This window comes from Hippoglossus hippoglossus, chromosome 7 (genome assembly GCF_009819705.1).
Source record: "Hippoglossus hippoglossus isolate fHipHip1 chromosome 7, fHipHip1.pri, whole genome shotgun sequence".
Classification (NCBI taxonomy): domain Eukaryota; kingdom Metazoa; phylum Chordata; class Actinopteri; order Pleuronectiformes; family Pleuronectidae; genus Hippoglossus; species Hippoglossus hippoglossus.
In genome coordinates, this window is record NC_047157.1 from 27,557,893 (window position 1) to 27,577,892 (window position 20,000).

The window sequence follows — 20,000 nt, forward strand, 5'->3', positions numbered from 1 at the left end:
GAACTCATAACTGATCCAACATCACCATCAATTAGAATCGTTTGTGTCATTGTGCAACACGACTGTTAAACGTTCACGCTGCAGGTGGAAAGTTTAATAACTGGACAAAGGTCCTTTGGCAGTGAAGACTTCAAACTGACCTGCTGCCCTGGAGTTGTTTCATCTCTTTCATTTTCAGAGTAAGACTCGAGCAGTTTTCAGACATTGTCCTGCGGAGGCTCTACTCAGACATCTGCGTTCACACACATCCGTCCTCAGGAGACACTGTGGAGTTCAGTGTCCTTCAGATTGGGTCAAGCTTTCACTCTAAACCCTGCGCTCACACTTGAATAGCCTCTGCTTGTGCTCTAACTGTGTCAGTTAAACAAAGTCAGTTAAAACTCCTCAACTCTCATTGTGGGTGTGTTAGCTTTATGTCTTTGTGCGTCCTGTACGGGTGGTAACTGGGACCTGGTTCATGCACCTTCTTCACCACCATAGATTCGTACAATGCAACAGACCCATGCAAAATAATTACAATTATTTTTCAGCCTTCATTAAACACACACACACACAGAGGAGGTGGTTGTGTTCTAATGTTATCATGTGCGTCATTGTGTTATTTTAGTGAGTTGTGTTTAGCTGCAGTTTTAAAACAGAAGAGCTGTTCTCCCCCCCCCCCCTCTCTGCCCTTGAGAGCAGTTTGTCATCCGTCTATAACCAGTTCCAGCATCTTTCAGGAAATGAACGAGGGATGACAAGCGAAAGAGAAGCGAGTGCAGACGGCCTGAACCGATGATGTGATGCAGGAGCATCTGTTGCTCATCAGTGTCAGGAATCAGGAGCTTTTCTGACTCGTAACTTCACGAGTAACCGGACGGATCCGACGCTGTGTTGCTGGTCGTCTCCTCAGAGAGGATCAGTTTCACACCTCAGCTGTTCAGGTCCATTGGTCTGATTAGAAACTGACGGCTCGCGTTTCCGTTTTCACCTCGATCGCAGAATGATTTGATTTCCTTTCTTTTCCCCTTTCAACTCCCCATTCCCTCAATTTCCTTTTTGTCCCAAACCAATTCCTTTCTTTTCCTTTCTCTCTTTATCCTGTACTTTCCTTTGCTTTTAGTTTTTTTGTATTTTCTCAAATTCACATTAAATCCCAGAAACGTTCAGAAACAATTCAAACAAAGTTCAAGTTTTACCTTCACCACAGAACCCGGTGGAAAGATGCATTATGGGTCAGGGCATAACATGTTGGTTCCTTATTGAGAGATTCACTGATTTCCTGTAGAATAATTACTGGATCGATGTGAAAAGTCCGACTGTTGGAGGTTGGTGGAGTCTTGAGCTCTACCGAGGTAAGATGATTTTTAATAAGGTGAATCTCTTCTTCTTCATGTTCCCTGCAGCTCTTCCACGTGGCCTACGTGCTGATAAAGTTCGCCAACTCTCCCCGTCCGGACCTCTGGGTTCTGGAGCGATCCACCGACTCCGGTCCAGACCTACCAGCCCTGGCAGTACTTTGCCTGTAAGTAGAAGCACACACGTGTGTATTTACCTGTACTGTACATGCACACTCCAGATGTCAGGTTATTACGACCGAACCAAGTCAGATTCCATCGGCATCGCTTCACGTTTCTCTAACCTCCCCAGGGTTCAGTCTGATTCCCCCTCTAATCTCACAGTGGAACAGCCGCCCCGGGGGAAGCCGCCTGATTGGTTGCTTGGTTTGTTGGTCAGGTCAGAGGCGGGACATCATTACATCATAGAGCTGCCATCTGATTGAATATGGCAGCTGTCAATCCAGGTGGGCTGCAGGGAAATTCCAGGCATGTTCCGCCAACAGGTTGCAGCTTGAACATCTGTGTGTGTGTGTGTGTGTGTGGTGTGTGTGTGTGTGTGTGTGTTTTGTGTGTGTGTGTGTGTGTGTGTGTGTGTCGCTCTCAAGCCGACGGAGCTTGTTCTCAGACTGCGAGCATACACACACACACACACACACACACACACACACACACACACACACACACACACACACACACACACACAGGAACTTCACTTACCATTCGGTCCCTTGGCCGGAGGCGTTAAGTTTCCATGTCGTCCTTTGGTCCCATTCTTGTGAACACGATTTCTCAAGAACAACTCGAGGGAATCTCCTCAGAATTGGTACAAGTGTTTACTTCAGTGCACGGATTAGCTGATTAGATTAGGAAGGTCAAAGGTCACACTGAGTCTCTTTGTCTCGTGATCGTGTTTTCTTTAAAGCGCCTCAAGAGCCTCAAGAGAATCCTTTCACATTTGCCACAAATGGTCACTGAGACTCCCAGAAAAAGTGAAAACATGTTTCTGGCTCTTGGACATCTCAAGTGTGAGTTCAGGGAATGAGAAGGTCAAAGGTCACAGTGACCTCATGTGAGCCAAACTGCACTGGTTGGTGGAGACAATCTACTACGCTGTTAACTCCCTGTAACTCATTAAATAGAAGTATATTGTTGAATGAGTTGTGTTTGGAATCAGAGTTGTGTTTTCAACAGTTTGTGTTTAGAGCGACAAGAGTGTGTAGCAGCTGATGATTGTGTGTTGCAGCTGAATTTAAAGAAGAAAGTTGGACCTCCACCAATCACAGACCTTAACAAATCACAGACCTGAGCAGATCACAGACCTGAACAGATCACAGACCTGAACAGATCACAGACCTGAACAGATCACAGACCTCCTCTAATTATCACACAGAGACGCATCATTAAACAAGAAGTTTCACAGCAGAAGATGTTTTCACCTTTCACGTTCTGTGGTTTTAACTAATTACAACCTTCTTTCTTTGTGTGTGTGTGTGTGTGTGTGTGGTGTGTGTGTGTGTGTGTGTGTGTGTGTGTGTGTGTGTGTGTGTGTGGTGTGTGGTGTGTGTGTGTGTGTGTGTGTGTGTGTGTGTGTGTGTGCAGCCTCTAAGAGAGACTGTATCGAACGTTTCGGACAGAGCACCATCGAAAGAATCAGCAATGATGACGACATCGTCTGCACCACCGAATACTCGCGGATCGTCCCGCTGGAAAACGGAGAGGTGAGTGTGATTCGTCAGTGTGTGTGTGTTTGTGTGTGTTTGTGCGCGTTTGTGTGTCGCTGTAGAGCTGAAAACATTTGTCAGTTAAAGTTAATCAGTCGGTCGATTCACAGGAATTGATCACCGACTGATGTAATAATTGTATGTTTTTCTGATTCAGGTTGATCAAAAGAGACTCCAGACTTATTTTATTTCTTGTTGTTTGCGTTGCCTCCTCACATAATCAAACTTAACTTGACTTTAACTTGCATATAATAAACCGTCTCTGAAATAGTACAAGCACTAGTCAAAAACAATCCTTCAGATGTCATTAAGTCCTGTTGTGATATAACAGCAGTGATATCGTATCCGGAATATGTTCTGCCTGATTGGGTCGATAGCATCGCTCTCACTCGACTTTCCCAGGCTGTCATGTGTCTCATTCCACATCTGCTCCCCAGCTGATAACGTCCTCCTCTCTCCTCAGATCGTGGTGTCCTTGGTGAACGGTCGTCCCGGCGCCATGAACTTCTCCTACTCCCGGTGCTGAGGGAGTTCACCAAGGCCACCCACATCCGGCTCCGCTTCCTGAGAACCAACACGCTGCTGGGACACCTGATGGGCAAAGCTCTCCGCGACCCCACCGTCACCCGCAGGGTAAGAAAAAAAACTCTTTCAGCCAATGATCACTTCAACTTTTTCTATATTATTATATTATTTGCACATTTTTTATTGATGTGTTGTTTATTTTCTGGATTTATATTCATTATTTGAGATATTTGAAATTTGTAACTCCTGATTTCATCTAAAAGCAAAGAACAATTTTTGACAAGGACTCACACTTGTTTTTTATTTATCATGTAAAAGCAGCTCTTTTTCACACCTGGAGAAATGAAACAAACAAACTCATGTTCTGTGAATGAATCGAGTCGAACATTTGATTTGACAACATCGGAATTTTTAACTTAAACAGAAAGTTTGTGGAAATACATTTCATTCCTTTTCTGCCAAGACTCAAATATGAGGCCTGACCCTGCGCTGGTGTCAGAGCTGGAAACAGGAGGTTCTTAGCTTAGCTTAGCATAAGACACCACCTACATAACTAATAAATAAATAGGAAATAAAGAAACAACATGCTAATGTTGAAGAGTGTTAAGCGATGCTGTTTCTAATACTCTGGTGCATTATGACACTGCAGTGTTTAGCTGAGCATCAAGACTTGAATCTTCTATATGCACAAGTAAGAAAATCCATCAATCTGCGTTTTACAAGATGCCACATGTTGATTAATGAGCTTCAGCTTTCGTTCGTCCACTCATTTCCTCGTTTCCAGTCTTGATGCTGAGCTGAGATAATGTCTCCATGCTCATATTTGCTGTACAGGCAAGAAAGTGGACTCAATCTTCTCATGTGAAGTTATTATTTTTCCAAAAATGTCAAATAATCCCTCAACTAAAACGATGCAAATGTAAATGTGTTGTTCTTCAGTATTACTACAGTATCAAAGACATCAGCATCGGAGGACGCTGTGTGTGTAACGGACACGCTGAGTCCTGCAACGCTCAGGACCCCAACGACCCCTACAGGTAGGTGACCTTCACAAGACCATACACACACACACACACACACACACACACACACACACACACACAATCAGTCACTGAATCAGACTTTACTGTTATGATTCATAAACTTGTGGCTAACTGACTGTGTTTTGACTGGATTTGTGTGTGTGTGTGTGTGTGTGTGTGTGTGTGTGTGTGTGTGTGTGTGTGTGTGTGTGTGTGTGTGTGTGTGTGTGTGTGTGTCATAATGAGATCTTGTTAAACTCATACAGATGATTTATGTTATTAGTAGGCCTGTCCACCCACACCCACACACACACATTATAAATTCCTGTCCCGGAGCTGGGATGTTTGAGGTTGGGTTATTCTTGGCTGTGGCTGTCTGCCTCTTCCACAACAACACACTGTACCTGCAGAGAGGATCCAGGATTCAGTCCAACACACGAGTCTGCTGGAAAAACATGAAATCAGAACGAGGGACAAACTTGTAGGAGCCGAGTTAGATGAAGACAATTGATTTAAACACAGAGAAAGAGAAAGGCTGAAACGAGACGCTGGGGTCAGACAGAGGAGGAAAGAAAGAAGAGAAAGAAACAGGTGGAGGTGTTTCTAATGTAACTTCTATAAGTGTGTGTGTGTGTGTGGGGGGGGGGGGGGGGTGAGAGAACTTCCAGATAAGTGTAGGTCTCTCATGAACAGTGGAAGTGAGTAGTGTGTGATTATTTTAATAATATGTGTGTGTGGCTGTGACTGTCGTATATGTGGATTGTACAAGAACATAAGCAGGCATGTGTGTGTGGTGTGTGTGTGTGTGTGTGTGTGTGTGTGTGTGTGTGTGTGTGTGTGTGTGTGTGTGTGTGTGTGTGTGTGTGTGTGTGTGTGAGAGAAAGACAGAGTGTGTAGCTGCAGTACCTGGAGGTTGCAGTTCAAACTTGACAATAAACATCATTACTCTCTCGAATCCACAATGTCTCACACACACACACACACACATACAGTTGATCTCACACACACACACACACACACACACACACACACACCGTGTTGCTGCACACGTGTGATCTGGGACTGTGGGAGTGAAGGAGGGATGCAGACGGAGGTGTGGGAGACGGTCGGAGAGTGGGATGTACAGCGGAGGCTGATTGGCTGCTGACGGGAGGTGTGACCCTGTGACCCCCCCCCCGACATCCTGCAGGACGTTCAAACTGTGTTTGATTGACAGCTGAACTGTTTTCAGATGTTAATCAGGGAGTTGGTCTCAGTGGGTTGTGTAAAAATAAGCGCTGAGAGGAATAGATACTGTTTTTTATAATGTTTGTCCAGTTTTATTTTGCTCTGGTTTACTCAGGAACAATATTAACTCTGCACGTTGGAGGAGAAGGATCAGTTCATCCATTTTCTAAATGTTTGTCGCTTAATGTTTTTTTAACTTCATTTCTGACAGTTCAAGGTCTAAAGAAAACTGCAATACCCATAAGGCTTTGCTCTGTAGCTTTGGGGAAGAAGGTGGTTATGTTTCACCCCTGTCTGCTGGATTGTGAGCAGGATCAGGAACTGGACTTGATATGTGTCACATTTTGGTGTGATCCAGAAAGGTTTTACTTTCTTTAATATTGTGGTTGGGTTGGACTCAATGGGGCTTCTGGGCCCTGGTGGAGGGGAGCCCGACTCAAACATGAAACTAGAACTTTAGTAACTTCTGAATCATTGTCATTGGAAATAATAAGAAAACATCAAACCAGATTAATCTACAACTGATCCAGAATAAAACAGATTTGAACTGTTGATCTCGTTTTGTGAACTTGTTTAAAAAGCTGATCTGACTCAGAGGCTGTTTTCACTCTGGCCTCTCAGCAAACAGACAGAAGTTAGAAACCTCAGAGTTGGTGTTTTCAGGCGTTTGATGAGTTCCTCTCGGTCGTGCTGACCTTAGCGGGGGAGCAGCTGCAGACCTCCTGTCAGCAGAGCTGCTACAACGCACCTGCTGGATTTAACAACGTCAAACAAAGTCCAGGGTGGATGTAAGTTTTCAGATCAGACTCCAGCTCGCTGCTCCACATTCCTTCTCTCTGACACAAACCAGACTGAGTAGCTCCAAACGCTGATGAGACCAGGAGGGATTCATTTTAAATTCCTTGTCCCCCGTTCCCATCAATCAAACACCTGCAGGCACGATGCACGGAACAGTTCATTTATACATGTGTATATTACACAAATGCACATATTATATAACGTGTATATAACACTAATCGCATGAGTCAAGTGACGTGGTTAGTTAAGAATTCTTCTTTTTGATAAAAACAGAAACCACAATCCTCTGACTGTTTAAAATACCTGAACCACACATTTAGATCCTCACAACTAGAACTGTTTAAAATCCAGTTTCCAGGCAGGGATCACATGTGATGAAAGGATCCCGCTCTGACTAATGACTTGTTCCATTGAGGTTAATAAGTGTTTTATCTGTGAAATACCTGCATGAGTCACCAATTGCAAGCTCAGTCTCAGTAAAGGTGAAAAACAGTTTCCCTCTGTTTAAATGAGACTCTGCTCGTCTTTAGTTTGATGAGTTTAATTCGTGTTATTACTTGAAGAGGTTAAAGAGCCGAAGGGCCCGGACTGGAAGGTTAACCTTACACCTGACCCTGACCATGAAACGCTTCAAAAGTCTTCAGGGACATTTTGAATCAACTCTAAAGCCGACTCAGTGAAGTAACAGGCCGCTGGGATCTCGTCTTAACCCTGAATACGATAAGTTGTAATTGTTTAAATGAAAGTGAAACACTGAGACTCAGTTTCCTTCAGCTCGTACAGCAGCTCGGCCCCGACTCTACGGTTCCTTCCTCCTTTTCTTTAGTTATTGTTCCAACACCTCAGTGACACACACACACACACACACACACACACACACACACACACACACACACACACACACACACACACACACACACACCAGCTGTGCTAATTGTTCAGCCAGATGTGGCCTCAGCTCTCTGGGCTCTGATCCTGAAACATCGATGGAGTCCGAACATTCTCCTCATTAATTCTGTATTTGATTTTCTACATGAAAACTTTATTAGCACATTGATCATCGACACCTTCTTGTCAGCTGACCTTATTATTTACATGTATATTGTGTATCAGCTAGTTTTAAGATGTCAGGTTGAATCATTGATTGTGTTGTGTTTTCATTGATTGTTGGAAGTTGATCGAAGCGATGAGCCAAAGAAGAACTCGTTAACTTTTGGAGTTAAGACGCTGCTGCTACAAAACACTGGTTGTGGTCAAATTTACCGAAAGGCACCGAATGGACGAGTGCAGCGTTGTGATTGTGACTTTGTCTTAATGTGTGAGTCAAGAAGCGGAGCCCCGTTACCGTGGCACCGAATATAAATCCAATAACAGGCCCCACTCTGGTCACCATAAACCTCTGTGTTATCAACATGACATCAACAATTTGTGTGTAAGCATCCGAACGACGTGGATTCAAATCAACAGCCAGTGTTAGAGATGGCTTTTATTCTGAAATCCATCGAATCCCACAGAAAACCAGAGTGAAACCAGATATGATCCTGATTCATGTGTATTTAGTTTGACTGTGAGACTCACTCTGTGAAAGCACCATTCATTACCAAGGCAGAGTAAACACAGTAGAAACATCTACCTGCTCTCACACTGAGGAGAGACATTAAATCACATCTCATGAAATCTGAACTATACAGTCAGAGTCGTTAAAATACCTCAGTGTCATTTACACTTGATGGAATTTCACATATTGTGGTTTGGAAGATATTTGTACAGGAACTTGGATTTAGTTTAAACCTGCGTGTTGCAGATTGTTCTCTGCACACTGGGGGTTTGTCTTGATGTAAGCAGCGTGTGAGGAAAGGAGGATTTATATATATATATATGTATATATTCATAACAGAGAAGGTCCGTATGTTGGAAATGACACGTGGGGGGGGAGAAGGAGCGTGTGAGCGAACACATGCGAGCTGACGTGAAACTACAGACACGTCTTCAAACTGCAGAGATATTACAAACAGCCATCAAACAGCCGGTCTGCAGCGTCTGTCTGTTTCCAACACGGACGGAGGACGGGAGGTTTTATCTAAACACACCTGACAGCGTGCGTGAGGCCCAGCGTGAGGCCCAGCGCCGCTCGCCTCAACCAGAGACCGACTCCGGACACAGACGTGAATTACTGTCGTCTCCGTGTCCAGAGTCACAGCAGATCTCACGTCTAGAAGGAAACGTCCTTCAAACATACATTCACCTCTTTAAACTGAGATTTCTATGTTCAGCACATTGGACAATAATTCTGCTTTTGTGTGTGTGTGCAATTATGGATTTTAAGTAAACGTGAAACTGAAATTCAGCGGAACTCTCCACTGAGTTATGTTTCGTCAGGAAGCTGCAGGTCCACGGATCATAATTCAAATCAGGAAACAGTGAATCTGGTTGGAAACGCTCCATTGAAAGTTTGTTTCCTCAAATGCTTGAGCGCAGCCGAGGGAAGGAAAGAAGGACGGAGAGCCAGAGAGTTAGAGGATGCACGAGGGAGTGTGTGTGTGTGTGTGTGTGTGTGTGTGTGTGTGTGTGTGTGTGTGTGTGTGTGTGTGAGAGAGAGAGAGAGATTCAGTGAATGAATGGATGTGATAGTGAAAAAGGTGAAAGCTGGAAACACAATCAACCTTTTAAAACACAGTTCACAGACGTGTTATCAGCACAGTCCAGAACAAAGTAACACACACACACACACACACACACACACGCACACACGCACACACACACACACACACACACACACACACACACACACACACACACACACACACACACACACACACACACAGCCGAGCAGTCAACCACATCACTCATGGACACAGATGAAACAGACGAAACGGAGCAGTACCACTGGAGATTGTTAGGGGGCAGTGTAGACAATAAGCGAAATGACCGAAGGACTTGAACTTTTTGGGGAACAGCTGGGAGGTGATTGGACCAGAATTAAATGTGAGACGGTAGCAAAGGGAAAGTGGAGGATCGGACCAGATCGCTGCCCTCTAGTGGATGTATTGATTGACAACGTAAAGGACGCACGTAGTCAGTTTCGGTTTCATGGACGTTTCTCTTTTCATACTGTTGACTATCTGTACAACCCACAGAGTTTTGTCCTGCGCCATCTTGTGTTTTGAATCCAGAAGTATCTCGTGCTGTCTCCGTCCTTCGAAGGACGCAGTGCGTCACGTCCCCTCCAGGATCCAGATCAGTGTTTCTGTCCTTCATGTTTCAGCCGGACTTTCGTCTCTGACATTTACTCAGACACTAGTTTTGTTGACGGAGTCAAAGGAGTGTAACAGAATCACATTGGTCTCTTGTGACTCAGTGTTTGTCTCTGGTCGACGGGTGAAGACGACTCAGAGAGACCAGCTTCCAGTGGGTTGTCTCTTGTCTCCCGCTGTGTTTTGGCCGAACTCTGCAGGTTTACACACTAATCCCATTAAAATCCAGGGTGAAGCAGTCAGCCGCCAGCGATGGAGGAGAAGATTAACTCTTTCTTTGTTAGGGAGTCTATTTCCATCTCCTCTTTTCACTTCTCTCTCACACGAGTCTTTCTTTCTTTCTGTCTTTCTTTCTTTCTGTCTTTCTTTCTTTCTGTCTGTCTTTCTTTCTGTCTGTCTTTCTGTCTGACATTAGCAGGATAAGAGGTAGAGGAATTTGAACTTTTGGGAAAAGTTCACATGATGTTTTACCCAAAACACAACTGTCTGAGACGGATACACTACACTGTGTGTGTGTGTGTGTGTGTGTGTGTGTGTGTGTGTCTGTGTCTGTGTGTGTGTGTATTTTGTGATTTCTCATACTGTAATTGTTGTTTACAGGTTACTCTGCGACTGTCAGCATAACACCTGTGGTGTGTCTTGTGGCCAGTGTTGCCCCGGATACAGCCAGTTACCGTGGAAACCAGCCACGACCTACAGCGCCAACGGGTGTGAACGTGAGTGCAGTCGGATACTGTTCAAAAGAAGCATTCATGCTACACACGCACACACACACACACACACACACACCACACACCACACACACACACCCACACACACACACACACACACACAGGGATAAATCACTGATCCCTGCAGAGGAATGTGTTTTCTTTCACGTGCTGTGTCAGAGGATGAAGAGAAACAAAGCTGCTGTTCCTTGTACACGTAACATTTTGATTCAGTTTCTTTAAATATAAATATACATTAGTATTTTCACTCTTTGCTTTTTGTCTTCATAACTCCTCTTGCTCACATTTTGTTATTGGATTATCGCGTCCTGTAAGTTTCTCTCTCTGATTTCTCGGCGACTCTTTGGAACTTGTTATCAACACACTGGTTTATATCTACATGTGATTGTCATGTGCTATCAAAGCTGCAGATATATTTAACAAGGACCAACATGAGAACACAGAAGCCGAAGGGTCAGTAGAGGTCAGCGTGAAACAAAACCCACACACACTTCAGCTGCAGAGACGAGGGTGGAGACGTTTCCGTTCACAAATCACTTTATGATTCTTCTCTTTCAGATTAAACAGGTTGTAAATATGACTTGGACAAAGCTGTGACTCTTCTTATTACTGCTTGTACTTAGATCAACAAATCACACACGCTCATAGATGTCCCTTTAACAAGCCCAGATGTTCTCACCAACTGTTGACTAAGAGAGGCTGTTAGGAAACATAATAATAAGACAAATAATGTGTCTGGGACGTGAGGCGTCGAGCGTCCTGCAGCTCTGAGGGCGGAGCTGTCTCTGTCTGAACCTGGTCTGCTGAGCACCGGACTGACTCACTGTTCTCCATACATGAATCTTTCATTCCAATAAAAAGAAAAGCTGCCTTGTGGCCCACGTCTGAGAAAACCACTCCACTCTATCAGAGCTGCAGGATAAGGAGCGCTGGTTTATTCAGCCGGCACCTCTCAGGCGCTGAGGGGCAGATAAGAAGGAAAGACTGTTATCGACTCCGTGTGAAGAGTAACGGCTGCTCTGCGCTCTGTGCACGTGTTCGTCCTGATCCTGCTACTCTCCGGCTTTGGTCTCAGATTAAGTGAAGAGATACATGAAGGTTATGAAGGTTAAATTCTAGACGTTTATTCATATAATCAGTGACACTTACACAAGACGAGAGAACTATATAGAGAACTAGGGAACAAACAACAACGTCGGCCGGTGGAAAATCTCACAGTAAATTGAAGATGTTTATTTTACACTTGGTATTCATACTTTTGGTTAAAGACATATTGAATGATCATCTTTAAATGACTCGGCTCTGGAGTTGATCCTGTACCGTCAAACACCTGCTCTCAGACCAGTGGTTACAGAGAACATGGAGTTTGTGGGGATGTCTGTGTGGGAGGTTGTAGAAGTAGATGATCTGTTCGTACAGAGAGAAACACGATGCTGCTCAAAGTGACTGTGACACAAACTGTGACCTAAAAGATGGAATTCAACAGATTCAATAAAATACAATATGTCACATTAACGTTAAAGCAACACAGTGACAGATTCTCTCAGCTACACTCTGGCTCCCCCTACAGGGGGGATGTGTAATTCACTGCTGTTAATACGAGAGAGCAAGTAGCCGCCGCAGTTGCCGATGCATAGTGCAGACCTCCAGGGGGCGCTGTGGCATGACAGACGTGTCATTCTCCCTTCTATAAGTTTGTGAAGCATCAGAATGTTATGAAGCTGTTATTACAGCGTGTTGCTTTAAATACAAACCTACACGTGACATGTTCAGTTTAAAGATAAAGAACAAAAAGCAGGTTTGTGTATTTTAACTCAACAATAAAGTGATGAGCTGTTCAGGATGTTCTCTGTCTGTCCAGTGCATGATGGGATATGCTCCACCCCAGGGGTGTATCTAGAGACTGTGGGGCCTCAGTTAAAAGGACCTGGGGGGTCCTACATCAAACTGGCTCTCAGCTCGGTGCCCCCCCCCCCGCTCCTCCTGCTCCTCTTTGAATCAACACAGTCTAAAACACTTCTCACCATCTTTACCACAGGAAGTCCACAGACCCTGAACGAGTCTCTGTGGTGAAAAATCCCCCGAACGTTCAGACGTCAGTGTCTGATCATCCAAACGCCCTCAGCACGTGTGTGGTTGTGTTAATTACAGATTCTCTGGTTTCACTCGTCCTTCTGGATTAGTTTGCTGAACATGATCCTCTGTGTGTGATGTGGGAGAATCCAGCTCCTGCTGCAGCAAACAGGTTTTCAGAGCTGCTGACTTCAGAGAGCAGGCGGACATGACCTCACATGATCTATATATATATGTCACATATGACAGACTTCGTTTCTGTCTGATGGGAGTTTCCTGTTATCCTCCAGTTTCTTGTCCCTCTCGTCCCTCAGCTGAATGTCCCTCTGTCGTCTCCGCGTGTCTTTGTTTTCATTCTTGTTTAATTATATCTTGTGTTTCTAGCTGCTGTCTGAGTTTCAGTCCTAACTGTGCATGGTGTTTTGTTTTCAGCCTGTAACTGTCACCGTCATTCCTTCGACTGTTTCTACGACCCCGAGGTCGATCAGAGGAGGGGCAGCGTCGACGTCCACGGACACCACCGAGGAGGCGGAGTCTGCCTCAACTGTCAGGTGACTAAACTTTCCCTGATAAGCAGGAGTCTTTAGAGGCGTTTATTCTTTTCAATGCAGAGAACAAGGTCTTCACTGAGTTCTGAGAAGAACCTTTAACACACCAAAGCTCAGGGGGCAGCAAACCTTTGGGACGGGCCTGGGTTCGGGTTCGGCTCTTTCTCTTTTCACCACGAATCTCCGCCTCTGTTGTTGTCGTGTTGCTCGATTCATTGAGCATCATGTTGATGTTTTCACCGGGTCTCTGGACTTGTTCTCATTTCTCTAACGTTGAGAAAGTCGATCCATTAAACAGTAAAACACTGAACTGAATTGTTTCTGCGCAGCATCACACCACCGGAGTCAACTGTGAGCGCTGCATCCCCACCTACTACAGGTCACCTGACCACACCATGGACTCCCCACTGGCCTGTTCACGTGAGTCCCTGTCAGATAATCACAATCCAATGGACGCGCACATGTCGTTTACTGCATCTTCTCCTCTTCGCCTCCTGCAGCCTGTGACTGTCGCTCAGAGTTCACCGACGGGACCTGCGAGGACCTGACCGGTCGCTGCTTCTGCAAACCGAACTACAGCGGGGAGAACTGTGACTCCTGCGCCAGCGGCTTCCTCAACTTTCCAGACTGTTACCGTGAGTCACCGTGACAGAAACACCTCAAACAAGCAGCTGTAAAAGAAAAGAAAAACCTTGTGAATGAATTCCTGGCTGCTAATGTCACTCTCTCTCTCCCCCCCAGCCGTCCCCACGTATCCCACCAACAACAACAACGGTGAAGCCAAACCAGCAGGAGAGATCATCAGTAAGAGCTTTGTTCGGGTGACGTGACCTGATGAGATAAAACATTACAACCTGTAGGATTATTCACTGGAGGGTTGAGCTTCAGTGACATCGTCATTAAGTGTGAATTAAGTGCAGTTAACTACAAAGTAAAAGACCTAAGATAAGAGAAGGGGATAGTGGAAATAGAAACATCAGTAATAAAATAAGTACAAAATAATCACAAAGGAATTTAAAAGATAACAACACAACATACGATGTCAACAGGACTGCACATGAACCACAGACGAAATGAAGTTACACGTTTGTGGTGAAGAGTTAATATTTTAAAACAATAGACTGTATCTTATCGAGAGATCTTCGTCCTCATTTCTCTCACATCTGTATTTTCCCACGCTTCTCCTTCTTCTTCTCCTCCTTCTTCTTCTTCTTCTTCTCCTCCTTCTTCTTCTTCTTCCTCTTCTCTCCTGTTCAGCTGCTGATGTTTGTGGTGTCAGCCCAGATGTTTTGAGAGAATCCTTCACATTTCAGTGGGATGTGATAAGATGGACCGTGTGTCTCATGCTGTGTGAAACCCAGCTGCTGGGACTCTGCTCATATCTGCCTGTTTTTATGAAATGTGATAGATTCATGTTGTGAAGCAGAAGAGAAGTTCACCCTCAGCACGTCGGGTGCACGAGTCTTTCTTCTCTTTCTCCTGATGAATGAATCCTCCTTGTTGATGTGTGCAGACTGTGAGTGCAGCGCAGCCGGCACCGTGGACAACTCCTGCAGGCTCGACCCCCGAACTCGAACCTGCGTCTGTAAACACGGGTTCACCGGTGACCACTGCGACACGTGCGCTCCGGGTTTCCATGGACTCAACTGTCAGGGTGAGAGAAACATCAGAATGAGATCTGGAGAAGATCTGGAAAGATCTGATTCATGAGAACTTTTCACATGTGACGTCTCTCACGCCAAGTGTGATTTTCTTTTTATGATTTTCTCTGGAAATCACATTAGATATGTTAAGTATTTATATAATGACTTTATATTAAATGCTACTTGAGGAGTTTAAATCCTGCATCTTCATGTGGAGGCGTTTGTTCAAATCACCAAACTGTGAAGTTTACAGCTGTTTTAGTGGTTGAGTGTTATGAGTTGTTTGACTCACACACACACACACACACACACACACACACACACACACACACACACACACACACACACACACACACACACACAGACAAAAATACAAATACACTTACAGGCAGAAATTCCAGGCACTTCATTTATCTGTTTGTTTATCCTGCCACCCAGGAGTAACACACACACACACACACACACACACACACACACACACACACACACACACTCCTGCATAAACAACATTCCACAAACAAGTGTTAATCAATGTAAATAGTTTCACGTTGACACCCTCAGTCTGTCCATTTATTTACTGGTGTGTGTGTGTGTGTGTGTGTGTGTGTGTGTGTGTGTGTGTGTGTGTGTGTGTGTGTGTGTGTGTGTGTGTGTTCAGCCTGTCAGTGTTCAGGTCACGGCTGTCTGGAGGGGTCATGTGACTTGGTGACGGGTCACGGTGTGTGTCGGAGAGGTTTCCAGGGTCACCAGTGCGACCAGTGTGCACCAGGATACTTCAACTACCCGCTCTGCCAACGTAATATAACAACAACAACTGAAGAATGATTTATACAAATCTTGTTTTAACAATATGACAAAGTTAGTGCAAAAGATAAATTACACCCCCCCTCCCCCCTGCAGTGTGTGGTTGCAGCCCGGTCGGCTCCCTCCCTGACGGCTGCGATGCGTCTGGTCGCTGTTTGTGCAAACCAGAGTTTCAGGGACCTCGATGTGAACAGTGCAGATCTGGATTCCACTCCTACCCCAACTGTCAAGGTGCACACACACACCACACACACACACACACACACACACACTGCACTTGCCCTGCGCACATCTGGACTCACACATCTGGACTCACACACGGTCACACTTGACTTCAGCCGCCTGCTGATGAAGTGTTAAACTGCCTCGTTAAATCTTTACGATTCTTTAAAACCTTCAGCAGCTCATGAGCAGGAATCTAATTGAAGCGGAGTGGTCCATGTTTTCCACTGGACTGTGAGGGGGTGATGGCGGAATGGCCACATCTGGTGTCACACCTGCACACGTATGATGCCCAAAATGCCCCCCCCAAAAGGAGATTTGATGCAAATCTTAAAATTCATGAAAATCTTAAAACAACTAACCTCAGGGGTTATTACTGAGTTCCCTGTGGGTTGAACATGTTTCTGCTCAAGTGAAAACTGAACATTTTACTCTGACGATCTGTGAATTAGATTTAAGTTAACGAATATTGACTGAATTACACTTCATTGAACTTTATTTATTTTATTTTGTGACGACGTCTCGCTTCTCGTTTTCCCAGAGTGCACCTGTGATCCTCGCACCTCACTGGACGCCAGCTGCACCGCCTCAGGTCACTGCCACTGCCGGCCCAACTACAGCGGCGCCGCGTGCGAGCAGTGTGCTCCTGGTTACTATGGTTACCCAACCTGCACCCGTAAGTCGTCCGCGCCTCAAACACACAAATTCAACTGACTGAGAGAGATCCAATCACGTTACTTCTTCATTTGTCTCCGTGTTCCTGTGTCCACCTGGTCCTGTGTCCACCTGGTCCTGTGTCCACCTGGTCCAACAATGTCTCACTGTGTGTTGCAGCCTGTCAGTGCTCTGCAGAGGGCTCTCGTTACACCAGCTGCGACCAGGTGACGGGACAGTGTGTGTGTCTGCCCAACGTGCTCGGACTGAGGTGTGACAGCTGTGCACACGGTGCCTACGGCTTCCCCAACTGCCAGAGTAATCACACACACACACACACACACACACACACACACACACACACACACACACACACAGACACACACACACACACCTCATCTTGAAGCAGTAACATCTATGGATATTTAACCAACTTCAAACTTCAACCAGACTTTGTTTATTTGAATCATAATAATTGTAATATTGATTTTGGTTTTCTCTCTGCTGTTCTTAAAGCTGGGACCTGTCACCCTGCCGGCTCCGTCCAGTACGTGGTGCAGCCTCCGGTCGTACGTATTTTCTTTGTCTTTCGATTATTTCACAAATGAAATTTAATAACACCATCAAAACCACAGAGCTGTGATGGAAGCTGTGGCTTCAACATGTAATAAATATGACTTTCCAACTATGATTACTTCATGTTTGATTTCACCCTGACTTCCTGTTTCATACAGAAATAAAGTTAGATGTCAAAAGCAGAAATACAACGTAACTGTCGAGTCACGTAGATTCAAAATGTTTGTCGGTTTCTGTCGGTTGTGATTTTCTCATCATAAATCATCTCCTGGTTTTTCCTCAGGGTCAGTGTGAGTGTCGTCACAATGTGGAGGGTCCAGCCTGCGACCAGTGCAAACCTCTGTACTGGAGCCTGTCGTACAACACTCCTGATGGATGCACCAGTAAGACACACACACACACACACACACACACACACACACACACACACACACACACACACACACACACACACACACACACACACACACACACTGCAGTAGATGAACTAATGTGTGTGTGCTCCGTCCTGCAGACTGTGAGTGTCACACTGCAGGGACCCTGAGTGGCGTGGCAGAGTGTGCACAGGTGAGTTCATCCTTCCACTCAAAACATCACATGTTTATATTCTGACTTGTTTTTGTTGAATATGAATGAATATGAAAATGTTGTGATGCAGTTATCACGAGAATATTCAGGCACAGAAACTCATATCTTGGATTTAAGAATGTGAGGTTAATGTGAACTGGGGTCAGTTTGGATTCATGTGTCTGGTCATGTGTCGTGTTCTCGCTCTGACAGGAAACCGGTCAGTGTCACTGCAAACCCAACGCCTGCAGTGGAACCTGCTCCACCTGCAAAGATGGTTTCTACAACCTGCAGGAGCAAAGCTACTTCGGCTGCCAGGGTTGGTTCATCTGTGCAAAGAATAACACAAGTTCTCCTCTGAACGCAGAAGCTCGGTGGCTGCTCTCTCGTGTTGGTTAACCCAGTGTTCACGTGCTGTGTGTGTTAGGATGCCAGTGTGACATCGGGGGGGCAGCAGGTCAGTCGTGCGGAGAGAGGAACGGCCGCTGCCGCTGCAGACCCAACGTGGAGGGAGCCAAGTGTAACCTGTGAGTTCAGCAGCAGCTCAGCTGAGAGGATCTGATGTGTCTGCTTCTCACCTCACGTTGATGTGCCTCTGCCCTCAGACCTCGTCCTGATCACTACTTCCCCGACCTCCACCACCTGAGGTTCGAGATCGAGGAGGGCACCATGCTGGACGGCCGGCCGGTGCGCTTCGGATACAACCCTCTGGAGTTCAAGGACTTCAGCTGGAGAGGTTACGCTCAGATGACGCCCATCCAGGTAGGAAGTCGCCCGTTCATCTCTTCATCACGTGTTTATCACTTTTTACCACGGGGACGAAAAATTCACTTTTCTTGAATTAAAGCATTTTGGGATGAAACAAATATTGAAGTAGTTATGTGAGCACATTTTTAAACTTGGAGAAATGTATATTTATGCTTCATCTACATGTTTTTTAAATTGTGCAGATTTCTGTGATGTGTTTATTTCTGTGACTGTGGCCCCCCCCCATCATCGCTGTTCGGCTGCATGCTGGACGTTTAAAAGATGTTTCTCTTTGGGAGATTCACGTTTCTTTGCTCCTCTGAGGACGTTAAATGAAACTTTGAGCCTCTCCTGTCGTTAAAGTTCCAAATGAAAAGAGAAGCTGCTGAAGCATCAGTCAGATCTGCAGCTGTTTGTGATGAAAAGTGTGAATCCAGAGAGAAATGTTTTCTAAATGTTTGCTGGTTCGCTCTGTGATGGAGCTGATGGATGTGATGAAGGTGATGAAGGTGATGAAGGTGATGGATGTGATGAAGGTGATGAAGGTGATGGTGCTAAGCTCTTATATTTTGTTTTGGTTTCTCTTCCTGTGTTTTCTGGACTCTCCTCCTTCCTTCATTCGTCTCCTTGTATGTTTCCTCCCTTCTTCTTCTCTTGATTACTGAATATCTCACACCTCCTCTTCTTCAATCTCTTCCCTCCCTCCTTTGCCGTCTCCATCTCCTGTCTTCCCACTTCCTCTTCCTGCCTGCTGCCTTGCTCGCTGGTCCCTCGTCAGTCCAAGGTGTTGGTGTCGGTGTCTGTCGGCTCTCCAGACCTCTTCCATGTGGTGCTGCGTTACGCCAACTGGGGGGGTTCTGATGTTCGGGGCCGGGTGTCGGTGATAGAGGACGGCTGGAACTACCGCTGTGGTAACTGTGAGTGCTGCTTCTCCTCTTCCTCATCTTTATCACTTACTCCAGGGTCATGAGGAAGAGGATCCTTTTCTCCTCCACTTCTTCCATCTTCTCTTCCTCATCTGTCAGAGGAGACAGACGGTGGGGGTGGGGGTGGGGGGGGGGGGTTCTGTAGGATCAAATTAGGTTCACTAATGATTGATGCTTGTGAAATATTGTACATCATCGTTTGTGTGTGTGTGTAAAAAAGGTTTTAAAGTTGCAGTGTGTAGAATGTAGTGACATCTAGTGGTGAAGTGTCGTGTTGCAGCTGAACACCCCCCCCCCCCCCCTCCAAACATGAAGAGAACCTGTGGAAGCTTCAGTCGTCATAGAAACTCAAAAGGTTTAGTTTGTCCAGTCTGAGCTACTGTAAAAAACATAGCGCCCTCCGTAGAGAGGACCCACTCCTGATGTTAGTATAAAGTATTTAAATGTAAAGTATTTAAATATAAAGTATTTAAATATAAAGGGGCCATACTTGGATAAAGAAAACAACAATTTCTACAATTGAGATAAAACAAACTGGTGAAAACATTACGACCATAATTTTATATTAAATTTCTGCCACTAGATCTGGCAGAATGGATTTTTTTTCATATGCACAATATATTTCTCCAGTTACAAACTCTGT

At 45.3% G+C, this 20,000-nt stretch overlaps 1 protein-coding gene across 1 annotated transcript in view; it reads left to right on the forward strand.

Moving 5' to 3' along the window:
• The window catches only part of LOC117764212 (laminin subunit alpha-5-like), a 75,089-nt gene that overhangs the window by 26,338 nt on the left and 28,751 nt on the right, over positions 1–20,000 (forward strand). The window contains 23 exon segments of the mRNA XM_034589812.1: positions 1,386–1,472; positions 1,474–1,504; positions 2,919–3,037; positions 3,504–3,555; positions 3,558–3,673; positions 4,505–4,602; positions 10,467–10,582; positions 13,103–13,221; positions 13,548–13,638; positions 13,719–13,853; positions 13,960–14,022; positions 14,732–14,872; positions 15,520–15,657; positions 15,762–15,896; positions 16,429–16,563; positions 16,722–16,859; positions 17,058–17,110; positions 17,401–17,500; positions 17,632–17,684; positions 17,898–18,003; positions 18,112–18,211; positions 18,290–18,446; positions 19,210–19,348. Coding sequence (XP_034445703.1) covers positions 1,386–1,472; positions 1,474–1,504; positions 2,919–3,037; positions 3,504–3,555; positions 3,558–3,673; positions 4,505–4,602; positions 10,467–10,582; positions 13,103–13,221; positions 13,548–13,638; positions 13,719–13,853; positions 13,960–14,022; positions 14,732–14,872; positions 15,520–15,657; positions 15,762–15,896; positions 16,429–16,563; positions 16,722–16,859; positions 17,058–17,110; positions 17,401–17,500; positions 17,632–17,684; positions 17,898–18,003; positions 18,112–18,211; positions 18,290–18,446; positions 19,210–19,348 — 2,422 coding nt within the window.